This window comes from Mus caroli, chromosome 19, assembly GCF_900094665.2.
Source record: "Mus caroli chromosome 19, CAROLI_EIJ_v1.1, whole genome shotgun sequence".
Taxonomy (NCBI): Eukaryota; Metazoa; Chordata; class Mammalia; order Rodentia; family Muridae; genus Mus; species Mus caroli.
In genome coordinates this window covers 27,754,641-27,772,251 of record NC_034588.1, presented here as the reverse complement: position 1 = coordinate 27,772,251, position 17,611 = coordinate 27,754,641, and the positions used below count along the sequence as shown (strand labels likewise).

The 17,611-nt window shown below is 37.8% G+C and overlaps 1 protein-coding gene across 2 annotated transcripts in view; it reads left to right on the top strand.

The window, feature by feature from the left end:
* Positions 1-17,611, top strand: part of Prkg1 (protein kinase cGMP-dependent 1) — a 1,176,530-nt gene that overhangs the window by 1,017,057 nt on the left and 141,862 nt on the right. For both annotated transcript variants that reach the window (XM_021151357.2, XM_021151356.2), the window contains exon 8: positions 11,706-11,771. In XM_021151357.2, coding sequence (XP_021007016.1) covers positions 11,706-11,771 — 66 coding nt within the window. The remainder of the gene's footprint in view (positions 1-11,705; positions 11,772-17,611) is intronic.

Here is a 17,611-nt window from a genome sequence, read left to right as displayed (position 1 = left end):
CCCTCCCTCTCTCTCTCCCTCTCTCTCTCTCCACACACACACATTCATCTCGGTCCCCAGGACCACTCTATAACCAGATACACATTACCACGAGGCACTAACCACCTCCTATGAAGCTGGTGTCAGATCCAATCTGAAATCCGTTGGTGAAAATGGAAAGGAGGAATCTCACGGAGCCCCAGCCTTAGACAAAAAACAACTAAAAGCAACTCTGGAATAGTGAGAGGAGAAAAGTCTCTAGGAAAGAGCCCTTTAGTTTGCTATCCAATACAAAATGGTCATCCTGAAACCAAACATATACAAGTAACATCATGTGGACTAAGATGCATTCATGTATTCAGAAGAATCTAGATAACTAAAAAAAATTAAGCCATGAACGTGAGAAAGAACAAGGGGGTAACATTGGAGAGGTGAGATGGAGGAAAGAGGGAGGGACAAATGATACTATATTTTAGTTTAAAAAATAAAAACAAAATCGTAATCATGTGCTTATTGTCATAACAGTCATGCTGCTGTCTTATCAGTAACTGCCTGCCTACCTCGTTAGTATTGTAATATATATATATATATATATATATATATATTATAGTATGTATTATATTATTATAGTATTATAGCTTCTAAAGTCTAAAGTTGTAGCATATTGTTGCTTACCCCTATCTTTTAGTTGCCTAAATAGCAATGTCTGACATCATGAAAGTTAGCAAGCTTTCAACATTTTTTTTTCTATATTCAGCAACCAAGGTATGTGGTGTCTTTAATAATAGCGTCTTACCATCCTGTTGATCTTAACAACAGCAACGTTAATAACCTGTATACATTTGCAGGTATTTCTGGAGACTTTCTGGACAACAGCTCCTAGAAAGTTGTCCTATATATTGGATTTTTTACTTAATAATAGCTCATGTCTTCTGGGACCCAATTATCTGCCCATGCATGGTATCTGGTGATAATTCTAACACCGGCCATAAAGTAATATGAAAAGAAGCGTCTGAAATGGCTATAGAGAAGGAAGAAAAGCCATAAATTAATTCTTAACATTCAGGGGAATGAAATCATTCAGCTATAGTTATGAAAGAAATACGGGCTAGGGTTGAATCCTAGCCCAGTTGAGATTACATCTGGAGCACAAAAGAAAAGAAAGAGCAACAAGTATCTATTCATTGCTTCACTTTCAGTACCTTCATGTATTAAGTTGAACCACATGAACTTACTGATATTCAGCCATTTTTAACAGCTAAAGTAATTTCATGTAGTTGGATTCAGTAAATATACGTCTTCATTGTCATTTAAATAAGCCATATAATACAAAGAGTCTATGTCAAAAATGCATTATGCTGTCAACCTAGCAAAAGTAATATGCAAAGGAATGTGAAACTTGAATTATTTAAACTTCTTAACTCTCTTGTAGTCCCTGTATCCTTCCATGGATATCATTCCAAATGAGTATGCACTGCTTCAGGAAGTGAACTAACATAATAGTGGATATATCTACCCATGAAGCCTAGGAGTAAAAAACTTTAGAGTTAACTTATAAGAACGTTTTTTTCCCCTGTTTGTATAAATGTTTCATATATGTTAATAATTAATATTTAATAATAATAACTTTCTTCACTAATATAGTAATTCCAGATATTTGTGGGTTATAATGAACAACATATGTTATATAAAAAACAGTAGAATTAACATTTCTAGCTCCTTAAACATTTATTATGTATTTGTTGTGAAAATTATCTGAATCTCTTCAGTTTTTTGAAATATATATTTCTGTTAGCTATAGACACCCTGATATGTGAAGAAGCACCAGAATATATTCTTTCTGTTTAATGGGACTTTTTTTTTTTCAGATGATAAATCTCTCCCTATCACCTCTGATCATTGTCCTGTTGTCTTGGTTGCTGTCCTATTACCATGAAGAGACCAAGGCAACTCTTATTAAAAGAAGCATTTAAGTCTAGCTTTCAGTTTTAGAGGATTACTCCACAACTACATGGCTGGGAGTATGGTAGTAGGTGGGCAGACATGGGGCTGAGAGTTTACATCCTGATCCACAGTCAGGCAGAAAGAGAGACTTTATGTTTGCCATGATCTTTTGAAACTTCAACCTCCCTCAGCCATTGACACATATCCTCCAACATGGACACACCTCCTAATCCTTCCCAAACAGTTCCACTAACTAAGGACAAATCATTCATACATAGAAACCTAGGAGGGCCAATTTAATTAAAACCATAAGACCCAGTCTCTGGGAACTAGAATTCCATTCTTAAATGTCACGAATTAACCTCCTTACATTCTATGTATGAGGGTTATCATAATGTATTTGTCTTTTCATGTCTGGCTTATTTAGAGCTACACAATGTATTTTAAATTTGTCTCTAAATACTATAATTAATATTAAATACTATAATTTAATTTTTATGGTTCAATAATATTCCATTGTGCATAGATGTACCACATATTTTCTTAATCCATTCATCAATCAATGATCACGTTGGTTGATTCCATACTTCAATTACTGTAAACAGAGAGCAGATTTACAGAAGTACAACATTACAGAGACAGATATAAAGAAACGTTACAGAGCATACAGCACTACACATCTCAAGTAGCGTTTTCTTCTTTTCTACACAGAATCTGTTTCTAAAAGAATCCTAAGAAAAGTCTCTGAAGTCACAGTCTACCATATTTTAACAGATAAAACCAAAGCCAACCCTGTGCCTAGTCCACATTCTAAGAAAGGATGGACTTCAGAGGCAGCTCTCCTTCTTTTCTGGGTCTTTCAATTCTGTCTGGGGCAAGGAGGAAGGTTGCCATGACAACCAAATGTCTTAGAGTCAGAAAGGGAATTTCTGACTCTGAGAAACCAAGCCATTACTGCATTGCTCAACTTTTAGCATTACTATTTGTACATTCCTTTTGTTGTTGTTGCTGCTCCTGCTGCTGTTGTTTGGCAACAGGATCATACCACATAACCCTGGCCGGCTTGGAACTTGCTATGTAGATCAGGTTGACAAAGATTTACCTGCCTCTGTCTCCTGACTGTTGAGATTAAAGGTATATACCATTACACCTGGAGTTTCTTTTTGTTTTTGTTTTTTAAATGAAGACAAGTTTGTGGGTACTCATAACAGGTACTACATAAAAATTATACCCAAATAAAGAATGCAGGTTCTGCAGTCAGCCTGCCAGTGTTCAAATATTGATCCTAGGTCATAGTTACACAAACTTAGGCCAAGTTAGTTTGTTAGCTTATTTGCTTTCCTTGAAATATTACACGGAAAGCTCTTGGAAAAGTGCCAGGAACATGAAGGAAATGTTACACTTACAAGCCCATGTAAATGGTATGGGTTTGTGTGTGTGTGTGTGTGTGTGTGTGTGTGTGTGTGTGTGTGTGTATGTATGAAAGAGAGACAGACAGAGAGGGATATAGACAGAAAGAGAGTATGTGAGAATGTGTGGAGTGTGTGTGTGTGTGTGTGTGTGTGTGTGTGATTAACACTGGTTCTTAGGCGTCAAACTCTTAATGCCCCTCCCCCGGCCTTGTGAGTGCTGAGATTTCAAGTCTACACCACCATGCCTCGACAGACCCACATTTAGAATGTGTTGCTGTCAGATTAGCATGTTAGTGATTAGAGCAGATGGCTATTAGGGAATTTAGTTTTCTGTATAAGTCAGATTTTTATTTCTTTTTTTTTTCTTTTGTTTAAATTTCATCAGGTTGCATTTCTTTTTTTTTTAATATTTTTATTACATATTTTTATTTCTTAAACTGAACTTCTCTCTATTTTATGAATAGAGGAGAGTTCACTAAGAACTTGAATCATGACCAATGTGATACATAAACTACACAGATATATAACCAATCTGGAGAGATTTGTTTCTACTAATTTTTAAGGTATCTTTTTAAATAAAATTTCTTTTTCTCTGGAACCATTGTTTTGGTAGTGGGCTCATGTTATCCTTGTAAATTTTTTTAATGTCCACACCGATTTGCATAATGGCTTACTAATGTACACTTCTGCCAATAATGCATAAAGCCCTCCATATACCACCTTCAGCCACATGAGTTTGTTCTGCTTACTGACAGTAAGTTAGTGTGTGTGTGGGGGGCATGCATTGTGGTGTGTGTGTGTGTGTTGTGGTATATGTGTGTGTGAGAGAGAGAGGGAGAGACAGAGACAGACAGAGAGAGTCAAACTGGGATGAGAGACTTTGCAAGATTATGATTTTATTTTTCCTGATGATTAATAACAACTGAATGAAAGGAAATATTCATTTTGATCTTTCCACCATTTTTCTACTTAATTATTCGGAAATGTTGGCAATTGACTTGCTGGAGTTCCTTCCAGATTCCAGACATTATCTCCCATCAAGTATACAGGATGAAAATATTTTCTCCCATTGTTAGGTTACCTATACACTGTCAACTCTTTCCTTTCATGTTTGAGGCATTTTGTTGCTTGGATTTGTTGTTTCATACTTCTGAGATCATATCCTAAAACTTCTTGCTCATATTAATATCAAATAGTACTCATGCTGTATTTTCTTTAGTTGTTTCAAAGTTTAAAGTCATATATTTAACTCTTTAATCAACTTGTAATTGATTTTTATAGGTGGTGTGAGAAAGGTCTTACACCTTGGGATATCCAGTTTTCGTTGTATCATTTTTGGAAGCTACTATTCTTTTCCAACTGTTTAGTTTATGATCAAACCTTTGTCAAAAATGTGTTGACAAAGGCTCATTGGTTATTTCATGCCAAGCACGATTGGAACGTGTATAATTTCTTTATTCACTGATCAGTTTTGCATATAGTATTGACTTTTATTAGAATTGGGGTATAAATCATGTTGGAATAGTTTTCTGATTGACTCAGAGGTAGAAACGAGAATGATTGGATTCAGAAAGCCACATAAAACAAAACAAACACCTAACTGCTAAGGGATCCTGTTTTCAATCAGCAGCCAGCTTTGCCACAAATTATACAATTGCCCATGATTAATTCACTGCTGAAATTCTGTGATTTCCTTTTATGTGCTGCTTTGAAGCTTATCATAGCCATACATTTTGATTGTCCTACTTGTTGTATTAAGATTTCCTTTTGATTTTATGATAAAAATAGGATTTGCTTCATCCTGTGTGAAAATGATCTAACTGCGACATTAAACTGTTGCACATGACAGAGAGTGAAAGGCTTAGCCCCATGTATTGCTTTAAGCTCCTAGGCAATTGGAGGAGTATCAGTTTCCATGAAGGCTGCCACAAAGGGAGTGCTAGGACTCTGCTAACAGTGTTCACCACACTGCTGTTGCAAAGGGGGATCCCCACCCTGCTGGCTGCCCTGCATGAACTCTGTACTGCCTTGGCTTTCTACCTCTGAGCTTGAGACATCTATGCACCACTGAGTGCTCCTGTAGCCATGAAACAGGGGAAAACTGTTTCCTAAGAGGAGTCCATATAAAGATTTCTCATGGATTATTCAGACACTGATAGTGACTCTACTTTGGGATACAGCGATGATGAAGATTCCAGTGATGAAGTTGAAAGAATATCAGAGTCAGTGCACATAAAACTGTATTTTTAGTGATTTGGGGTCTTTTTTTATGCTCTGTAATTTTTCTAACTCTTCACAAAGGGTTTCAAAAGTGACCACTACTAAACCATGAGGCTTTGCTATAACTTTTTAAAATCGATAATGTGCTTGTGAAAATGCTTCATAGTTGGCTGAGCAGTAGCTAGTTTTGCAGTGGTTCTCTTGTCACGATTGTGATTGGTAATGCTGTAATCAGCTAATGTGCACAGAAATATATGAATGTGAGATTTTGTTTTTAAAGACTGTGAGCATGTTTTGTCTGATTGTTATGTATACAGCTATTTTTACTTAATACAAAGTAGCAACAGCCATGTGCTGAGCACACAGGGCACTGTGTATCTAGTTTGGGCATTGCCTTATAATTTTAGATGTATAATATTGTCATATATAATCTCAAAACCTCTTTGTAACATGCCAACATAATAAGAAAACATCTTGTCTCCTTACATGTTTTCCCCTTTATGTCTAAGACAGTAGTATATGCAACCTTACTATCTAGGTCAATCTTCTATATAAAACTATAACTATGGATGGCTAAAATGCTTAGTGACAACAGAGAATCATTAGGATCCCCTTTATTATATGTACATATAACAATACATAAATCCAGATTATATTTTTTTTTATCATGGTCTTTGGAGCCACAGTAGAAACCAATGTACACGGTAGTTATAGTATCGGCCGCTTCTTCCAAAGAATGTTTGCCAAAGTGGATGATTAACATCCATCAAAGCCATGTCAGGTAGAATTTTTGTCCCTCAAAGAAGCAGGGTTTTAGAGCCTTTCTGGACATCTGCATAGAGGGGCAGTAAGCACCTGAATCATAGGAACAACGGTACTGTGATGACGGAGTGACTTGACATTAAACAACTGCCAAGCATTGCATGGTATCATTATAAAACTGCATAGCTGGTTAGGACATACCTGTGAATGGAGATTCCAGTAAATTAAGCATTAAAGGCCTATCATATTTATTTTGTGGTTGGACACCAAAATATATTGGTGCTGGCTTTATTAACAACGGCAATGTTATGATAATTATTATGACCATTGCCCAAAAGTTATTCTGTACTATATTTTTTTCTCTCTCTTTTAAATTTGGGGGATTATAATATAATTATAACATTTCTCCCTTTCCTTTCCTCCCTCCAAACTCTTCCATATCACCACCCACCCCACTGCCTCCCCTCCCTGTCCCCCTTTACATAATCCCTCTGACCATCCTCCCTTCCCCTTCTTGTCTGAGAGGGTAGAGGCCTCTGAACCTGGGTATTCCCCATCCTGGCATGTCAAGCCTCTGCAGGGATAGGGGCATCCTCACCCACTGAGGTCAGATAAGGAAGGCCAGTTAGGAAATTATATTCCAGACAGGCAACAGCTTTAGGGACAGCCTCTGCTCTTATTGGGGGGGGGGCAAATGAAGACTGATCTGCAATCTGCTATTTAGGTGTGGGGATTGGGGGTTAGGTCTAGCCTGTGTGTGTTTGTTGGTTGGTGATTCAGTCTCTAAGAGCCTCCAAGCATCCAATGGCTCAGGTTAGTTGACCGTGTTAGTCTTTCGGTGGAGTTCCAATCCTCTTTGGGGCCCTCAATCCTTCACCCAACTCTTCCATGAGAGTCTCTGATTTCCATCCAATGTTTATGGGTTTCTGCATCTGTTTCAGTCAGCAGCTAAATGGAGCCTCTCAGAGGACAGTTAAGCTAGGCTTTCTGCAAGCACAATAGAGTATCATTAATAGTTAGGGATTGGTGTGTGCCTGTGGGTTGGATCTCAAATTAGGCCAGTTATTGGTTTATTGGTTGGCCATTTCCTCAGTCTCTGCTCTATTCCTGTTTTTGTTTGTTTGTTTGTTTGTTTAATTTCTTGTAGACAGGATACATTTTGAGTCAAAAGCTTTGGGGGTAGGTTGGTGTCCCTATCACTCCAGTTGGGTTTCTGCTTGACTACAGTAGGTAGCCTCTTCAAGTTCCATATCCCCACTGCTCTGAGTCTTAGCTAAGGTCACCCCCACTGATTCCTGGGAGCCCCACCAATCCCAGGTCTCTGTCACATCCTATGTATGCCCCCATGCCCCCAGCTACAGATTTTAATTCATTCTTCTGCCCCTCTGACCCTCTCTGTGTCCCTTTCCACACTTATTCTGAAACTCCCTAATCCCCCCCCATCCCCTCTCATACCTAGTTCCCTCCCTCCATCTGCTTGCTATGACTATTTTATTCCCCTTTCTAAATGAGATTTGAGTATCCTCTCTTGAGCCTCCCTTCTTGTTTAGCTTCTTTGAGTCTGTGGAGTGTAGCATGGTACCTGTACTTTATGGCTAATGTGAGTACATAGCATGCATGTCCTTTGGGGACTGGGTTACCACTCAGGATGATATTATCAAGTTTCATCCATTTGCCTGTGAAATCCGTAATATCTTTGTTTTTAATAGCTGAATTGTATTGCATTGTGTAGTTGTACCACATTTTCGTTATCCATTCTTCAGTAGAGGGACATCTAGGTTGTTTCCAGTTTCTAGCTATTACAAATAGAGCTGTCATGAACAGAGTTGAGCAAGTGTCCCTTTGGTATGGTGGGGCATCTTGTATAATTATTATCAGATTTAACTCTGACAAAGTCTATGAATGGTATAGTTCCATGGAAAGAATTTAATTTAGAGAACAGGTAATCTGTGTTCAAACACCAGGGTTGTCACTCAAGAGCTGGATCTGAATGTTGATGGATCAGGTAGCATGTGTCCTCATATGTCAGTCTGAGAAAAATAACTGCCACTTGCTATATTAAGTCAATGATATTAGTATGAACTGTTTTTTTACACATTCTTAAGTTTAGTAAGCTAAAACATAAAATAAAATATTTTATTCAATTTCTTAATAGCCTATTTTCTGATCTACATAAAAATATTTATTGCTTCTGCTCCAATAAAACATTATATTCCTTGTTAAAACATCTGTCTCATTTAGATCAAATAATATATAAAATCTTAAAATATTGGCTATTTATGATTACTCCATTAAAATTTATATGCATAAAATATATTCACAGTTAAATATTATCTTACTTATTATTTATAGGTTTCTTAGTAGTTAAAATGGAAATGCTTTTAAATAGGCAATTCCCATTTTTTATTTTTTCTCTATTTGGTGGCAGGTATCAGGGATTATAGGAGCTCCCTGTGAAAGGATAGCCCAGGATGGCCTTGACCTCATAATCTTCCTCCAAGTGTTTGGATATTGTAGTTACAGATGTGCACCAGTACAGATAGTCTGAATAGACAATGTTATGAATAGTAAAGACAAAGACAGATATGGAAGAGTAGATTTTAAATGATGTTTTTATGAAACCACAATAGTGTCAGCATTGTTTTAAGCATAGAAACTATTTGTAGTGGCTTATGATGCCATAAACATATGGTAAGAAGGAAGTAATTCACAACTTATGAAGGCCCTGTGGGGATGAAGCGCTTCTGCCTGCTGTGTGTACTTCACAAAAACAAAAATCAACCTTCTATAGAAAATGGTAATGGAGCTGAAAATACAACATCTGCAGTTCTCACTGTGCTGCTGGGCAAAAGTGATACTGAATGGCTTCTCTTCATTCTCATGCTCACATAAGAGAGGTTTGCATTGTTTGGGAATTGGTCAATCTTAGTTTAACAGCAAATTCCTGAGACTCTGAAGTCTGAACTTGGGGCTGGATAAATGGATCAGCAATCAAGACCGCATACTGTTCTTGCAAAAGAACCTAGGTCCATTCCTAACACCTATAGGTGGCTCAAAACTGCCTGGAATTTCAGTTCCAGGAGGATCCAATGCCTCTGATCTCTGAGGCACTGCATTAATAATGTTCATTGATTGATGATGATGATGATGATGATGGTAATAATGATATCTCTATCACCCCAGGCTTGGGAACACAATACCTGTGACTTTCTTGTAGCATACACATATTAAGTACCTTCTATATATTAGGCACTAAAGATCAAATCTGAGCAAATCTAGTCATGGGCCCTGCCTATGCTTATATGGCTTAGCAGAAGAGAATTTGAGTCCCTAACTGGATGGCCACATAAATAAATATATGAGTTTTAAGTAGTGATAGCCATTTCCATGTAGAGATATGTAAGATACTGAGAACAGATATACAAGGAAACCTCCGAGCTAATTCAGGGTAGCATACCTTAGGGAAGGACACTGTGAAGAGGTTCCAAAGGACAAGCATGGGTGGAGAGGAGCGCCTTAAGTCTGAGGACAGCATGTTTTGAAGAAGCCTGGGTAGGAGAGAGAAGATAATGTTTGTCAACTTGGAAAGGAGGCCAGCTTCTCTGGAAGGCAGAGAATGCGAAGCAAGCATGAGAAGCTCACACTGGCAGCTTCTGAGACTACCATAAAAGCTTAACCATCAGAGGAAAACTTATTATATGGAGTAGATTTAAATTCTTTGCTGGGGGAAGATATCAGTGGGGGGGGGGGGAGTAGACAGGGGTAGAAGGAAGTTTGGGAGGACCTGGGAGGCATGGAGGGAGGGGAATCTCTGGTCAGAATGTATTGTATGAGAGAAAAATAAATAAAAATTTAAAAAATAAATAAAAATAAGAATAAATAAAAGTTAAAACAAGGGAGAGTTTTCTTCTCTAAAGTACAATCAGTAACACATAAATGGAAAAGGCATATTAAAAAAAAAAACCTAATCTGGATCATCCAAGGGTGCTCTTCATGCAGTGTTAGGCATTAGGTGAAAAACCCTATAGAATCTCATTTAAAACATAAAAGATTCCAGCAATGCAAAGGCATGTCCTGATCTTATATGGAAAACTTAACGTCAGAAGCTGTTCTTCTGAGATCAGTGTATTCATGCGATGCATCTGTACAAGAATCCCAACATGGCTCTCTTTCAAAGAAGAAAAATGTTTTGTTTTTTGTTTTTTGTTTTTTTTTTAATCAGTATCAAATAATGAATGCAGAAGACTATCATGAGGGCATTTCTGGGAAAGTGAGATTAGTGAATGAATGTATGGTTCTGATTTGCCAAATGCTGCTTCTGTTAAACAACACTAACCCAAGAAAGAAGAGAAACAACAATGAAATACTTAATGAAAGACATGTCAGCAGGGAAAATGACAGAATTTAGAGCGTGAGTTGGAACTTCATGAGTCTTCAGTAGCAAAGGATGCATTGTAAACCCTTTTGGTTTTCAGTACTTCGGGTGCCTGATTTGGGTGGAACGTTGCGTTTTGTAGTTTAAAAACCTGTCAGCACAACATCTTTCTATACAATTAACTTTGAGATATATTTCAGGCATATTTGCCATCAGTTATATTGCCTTAGAAATGTTATCATAAGAAAAAAGGGTACGCTGTCAGGTGTCATTTAATGTTATGACAATGGTAACATTAAGTTTATGGTAGCTGAGAATGACTTGTGAAGTTAATTTACCAAATCCATCTCTCACTACTGGAGATGCACCAGAAAAGAGTTTCAAAGGTCTCAGAGACTGACATTGCCTACTATAGTTACAAATTATGTGTTTGCCAAGAGATCCTCTTAATATATTTAAGTGCCTACGAGTAATATTCATCAAATAATATAAAGGATCATGATCTTGGACAGATGAATAACTATGTACCATAAAGTTTCCAAACCTTAGTTGCATAAAAGTAGTGTTACTATATTAAGAGAATATTTAAAACTGGTCCTTTGATTTCAAAGATAGAGTGTCAAGTTCATAATGGATGAATTAGATACTCTATTTCCAGCGGTATGTCTCTAGACTCTTTAAGAGCTTTAACCTATTCATTCCCAACTTTATCATCATTAACTCAGAAATTCCCCCCAAAGAGCAAATGAAATGATCTTATAAAATCTTCTTCCACTTGTGTAAGTGAAACGTTAAATTTGATAATTGTAACAACTGAGTTTTAACTGCAGGGAATGTGTGATTTATAATATGTGTAAAGTGGCTCTTCACAGGAAGCCTAAACCTGGAGGTGCATAAATCAAAAAACGTGTAATACTTTGGTTCCTGTAAGAAACTCACCATAGCTATGTGCCTTTGTTCTTAAAGGCTGCACCATTCTAATGGGTCTTATTTATCTATTTATCTTTATGCAGGGAGGATGTGAGAACAGCAAATGTTATTGCCGCAGAAGCTGTCACCTGCCTTGTGATTGACAGAGAGTAAGTAACCACATGGAATAATAATAATAAAAAAAAGGTATTTCTTCAATGTAGCATATGTGGGTAAGCACATCAGAAAGTTCGAGTGTCTGACCCAGAGAGAATTGACAGAGAGTAAGTACTTTTCTATGCATAACACACACTCATATCAGCAATATATATGGTTCTGGAATTAGATAGCATTTTGAAGAGCTATTAACACTTGCTTAAAGTATTTTCCTGTTAGAATGAGTTCTCTTTTTTATTCTTATACTCTTGAAGTGGCTAGTTCTGCCAATCTAGCATTGTAATCTTTAATAAGGCACTTACACACTATGAATGACAGCACCATAGGTTCACTTGAAAAGCAATATCATAGGGATTTTTTGAGGATTAATAAAAACATGCAATTAATGCATTTGCAAAGACACGTCATCAAATTCACCACAGACGAATTGGATACTCAGTGTCAAGCGTCTGTCTTTAGAGTCTTTCAGGAGCTGCTTAGCCAGTACTGTCATTTGGTGTTTTATTTAGAACCTTCATCACTGTTGCTCTCAGAATGTTTTAGGTTTCTTTTCTGTTTCTCTGTCCTGACACTCCTACACCAAAGCCTTAGGGAAGACACTCTTGTAAAAAGCCTCAGCTCTAGATGTGGACAAGTGCCTACTTAGAGAAATGAAAGGCTCTTTTGAGACATCTGTCACTGCCCTGTTTCTTCTCTTCGTCATGCTTTACAGCTCTTACTGGGGTTACAGGGAACTGTAAATAGCAGGTTATTGCCACCAGAAGACTATGGCTCAGATGTGTGCAAACCACATGGAATTAAAAAAAAAAAAAAAAGGTATTTCTTCAATGTAGCATATGTGGGTAAGCACATCAGAAAGTTCGAGTGTCTGACCCAGAGAGAACTGACAGAAAACTAGTGTGCTCTTCCCAGCTGCAGGAGACATTGTGCTGCAGTGAACTAAAGCTGAGGAATAGAGACCAAGGTTAGAAAGATAGCATTGGATAACCCAGGAAACTCTGGGGGGAGAGGGTCCCAATTTGACTCACAACTCCTAATCTTGATGTCACTAGAAGTTAAGCCATGGCACAGTTGCTACCTGATAGTTGCACTCACATATAGCTCTGAAATGGAAAAGTTCTTTTCTAGGTCCCAGAATCAACATCGATCCATCCTTACTGCTTTTACTGAATGTATGTTCCACTGGGGTTCTACCATGTATAAGGCATGGTGTTACGGGAAAGTATCTGAAAGTATAGGGAGGGCAGACTATTGAGTCATCAGAACGAGCAATTCATAAGGAAACCATGAGCCAGTTTCAAGTGACAATAAGACAATTGTGTGTTGGTTGTTAGAAGACAATTTATAATATCTTAGTGTGCAGGTATAATGAGACTGTGTTACTACAAACACTAAATTTTGCTATAACAGCCACTCTAACAATACTTAATGATACCAAATGGTAGACTTTTTACAAAGTACTATATAAAGAACAACATGGAGGGAAGGTTTGAAGATAGAATATGTAGTTGGGAGTCTAATTCCAGCTCGTGATCATAGGACCATTTGGAGAAGGAATGTGTAATAATGAAGGCTTTTAAAGGGTAAAAACAAAGAGTTGAAATTCTGACTAAGTTAAAGACCATGAAATAAATTATGGATATTATTAGGACAGAGAAAATGATATATAGAAGAGAGACCAGTTTGGGAGGCGCAATGATATTCCACTGAGAATAACATCCAATGTTATGCAATCTTGAATGCATAAGACAGATGCTCTGAGGAAGTGACAGATGTGGGCAGGAGCTCCCTGCCACCACTGCCATAAAACTAATGTTAACACTGCCTGCATAGAATTAACAACTGAAGTTGTCAGGTGGGGCGGAATTCCATGATAAAATAGAAATATAGGTGAATTTGAAATATATCAGGATTTGGTGAAATTCAGTTTGTTCAAGGGAAGAAAAACAGGTGAAAGAGAAGCCAGAACAACAGGAGACAGGGCAGTGTAGAAAGAGAACATCTCTAGAGAAGAGAGAAATTAAATCCCAAGTCAGAGACATAGAGTTAGTGAAACAACAATTCAAAACCAAGAGTTTCCTAGGAAAGCTGGACAAGACAGGGTCGTACCACATGGAGAGAACAGGCTGACGGCTCAGAGTTCAAGATACTCAGCTACAGCTAAACATGGCAGGAAGTCTGAGAATTATCGCTCAGTGTGGTAGGTACACATCCAGGGGTAAATGAGTAAAGAATGTAATATATATACACATGTACATACAATAAATATTACCCACTTAAGAGTGAAGTCCTGCCATTTGTAACAGCATGGGTGAAGAATCTGGAAGACTGCTAAATGAAATTATCTATGCAAAGAAAGAACACCACTGAACTCAACTATGGAACTCAGAAGGGAAGCATAAAATGATGGCTGTCAGTTGCTGGTGGATAGAAAGAAGTGGGCCTTAAAATGAGCAACACTGGAGAGTAACTGGTAAAAATAATGGTAGTTGGTTGTTGTTGTTCTTGTTGTTTGGTTTTGCTTTTGAGACATGTCTCTCTGTGAAGCTCTGACTGACCTCAAATTCACGGAGATCTGCTTGCCTCTGCCCCATGAATTCTTGGATTAAAGGTGTGCACCACTGTGCCCAACTGTTGTTTTATGTATTTAGAGAAAACAACAATGAAATGGAAGACTGAAGCAGACAGCTTATGAGTTTGAGTCCAGCATATTACAGAAAGATTCAAAACAACCTTGGGCTAAATGTACAGAACCTGTGTCCCCCAAAATAAATAAACTAACAATGAAAATAAAGTTCAGGTGTGTTATAAAAATGAGAGGTGAGAGGGTGTTTACACTTACTGTTTTGATTTAGTTTTACTGCATTGTACACACATTTCAAAACATCTCCTTGTACCTATTATATTATGATATTATAATTTATTAATAAAATGGGTATTAAAAATACATGACCCATGCCAATAATACCACTTCTGAAGCAGAAGGATGATCATGGACTCTAGGCCTGCCTGAGCTATGTGGTGAATTCCAACTCATCGTGGGCTACACCAAGGCTCTGTCACAAAAGAAAGAGAAATTCCAAAAAATAAAATAAATGTAAAAATTTAGTTGCTTAAATAGAAGAAGAAAAAAGAAGGAAGAGAGAGAGAGAGAAAGGGAGGGAGAGCCAAGAGACAAGAGACGAGACAAGAGACAAGAGATCCAGTTTAAATCATACGATACAAAAAAAAGATAAGTTGAGTATTTGAACCCAGAAAGTTTATGAATCTACTTTTAGGGGAGATGTTGAGTGTCCAAGAAAACGTTGAATCCATAGCAGAGAGAGAGAGACAGAGAGAGAGAGAGAGAGAGAGAGAGAGAGAGAGAGAGAGAGAGAGAGAGAGAGACTAAGTGCAGCGGAGGGATCCTGTCAAAACTGCTGCGGGTACCTAATTTATGTCCAATTAGAGGAGCGCCAGGGTGTCATCCTGTGCAAACAGATGGCAGACATTAGAACTGTCAGCGAAAGGAGCAACCTTCACTAATTTACAAGCTAGGTACCATGTTACATAAGCGGCAGTTATGCTTTCCTAAGGGGAAACAAACCAATCATGAATGTCAGACTTCTGTTTAAAATAAACACTCATGGACAAATCAGAAAACGATGACCAGGTGCCCACCTGTGTTCTCCAACAGCATTCCCTGACCATTTTTTCCCCTCATATCCTATTTGTTATCTTAGGGCTCTCCAGGGTTGGTCCTCAACTGTCTTTTGACTGGCTGTCTTTCCAGCTTCGACATCATGTCTGATGTTCCCACACCCTCCTCCCTTTACTCAGAAGGCATCAAATCTCTTTGCCGTTCCCACCGCATATACGCCCATTTTTCATCTCTTAATTCCATTCTTTTATTTTCCAGGCCTTCACGTGAGCCTTGTATTGGTTTTGGTAAAGCCTAACTTGGGATTAAGATATTTCTGGGCAAGAGTAATCTGATTTTGCTGATTTGTCCCCTGAAGACTAGAAAGTGAATGGAAATCCAGAAGGCTGTTTTTGGTTTACAGGTTCTGTCAGGGAATGGCCAGGGGATACTACAAGAGAGATTTAGAGACCACATAAACCAGGTTGGTTTCATGATGGATTATGTAGCAGTGGTAAATTTATCCACCTAGGTCACTTGTGTCCTCTTCTTTGTATAGCATGCCATTCTCTGTCCACATGATAGGACTATTGGGACTTCATATGTCACATTCCCTGTGGCTGTATTACTTAAATGAGAGGGTGATAAACTTAAAATATGTCATGGCCTTAGCCTTTCCTACAATCTAAGTGAATTTTGTTTTGGTTCATTTTTCCAGAAAGAATGTTGGGGTGATGTGAGGATATTGGCAGGGTGATTACAAGAAAACAAATGTGCCTTGTTAGAATGCTGTCTGTTGCAATAATTTAGCCTTGTCGGGTTTTTTTTAAATGAATCTGTTACTGACTAGTATGCTTTTCCATGACACTTTAAATAGAAAAGATAAAATCCAGAAGTTTAGAAGAAAGACTGTGTTAGTTTAGCTTAATGATGTGAGTTGAATTATAGCCTGTCCTTAACAAGTGTGGTCCAATGACAAAATAAGCACATTTCCATAAAAAGACTATTTTATGAGGAGTCAGTGTGGTTTAAAGTCATGGAAAAAAGACAGAGGGACAGCTCTTCGTGATGCTTGCTTGTCCAAGTGCCTTAAAGTGGTCACAGGACACATCTACCAATGCAGGTCCCTCCAGCGATGACAAATAGTATCCCTGGCTGGGATGTCCCCAGAGGAGTCCCAGACTGAGGAGTCCCAGTCCAGTGGTTGAGTCAACTCAGTTACTGGACCAGATATCTCTGCTGATCTCTCATGCATTAGCCATCCCTAGCCATATACCTGCCATTTATGAAATTTCAAGGCAAATATATGAATGGTTTCTAGCCCTACTCTGTTACCTGAAAAGCAGTTTCTCTCGGAAACCTTTGGACTATGTTAATATTCTAACATCATTAATATCTTGATGGGAAATGATGAAACTTAACATATTCTAAAACCTAGGGCATAAAATACAACCAGTCATAGGAAACTTATAAATGCCTAGATTCAAAGAAAAAAATCAGAGATCTCTCAAATAACTTTGAGCTGCACCTCTGGACCTTAGAAAAACAAGAAAAAGCCAAATCTAAAATAGTAAACAGAAATAATTAAAATAGGAGCAGAGCAGAAATGAATTAGAAATAAAAAAATACACAAAGAATGAATAAGCTGGATAGTTGGTTCTTTAAAAGAGATGGTTAAATCCTAAGACAAACTAACCAAAAGAAAGAACCCAAATTAATAAAATTAGAGATGAAAAGGGAGACAGCACAGCAGATACCAATAAAGTTCATAAAACCATTAGGAAGGACATGCCCTGAAGGCATGTATCTAACTAATTTGGAAAATCTAAATGAAATGAATGAATTTCTAGATGTATATGATCACCAAAATTAAGCCAAGCAGAGTTAAATAATTTAAGTAGATTAATAACTAGCTATTGAGATGGGTTAGGCTGACTCCACGACAGGCTTCAGCCCTCCATGCCCCAGCAGTAGTCTGGACTATCCCTAGAGATAGAGCCAACAGATAATGATAGAGGTCACCTCCTCCTCCCCAGAATCCCCCTAATGTGCTTTAAATCATGCCTGTGAGCCCACTTTGGGGTCTCTCCATCTTTGTAGATAATAGATCCAGTGTGCTGGACTTCAGCAGAATAAAACATTCTTTGAATTAAAAATAGAAGGAAGGAAGGAAGGAAGGAAGGAAGGAAGGAAGGAAGGAAGGAAGGAAGGAAG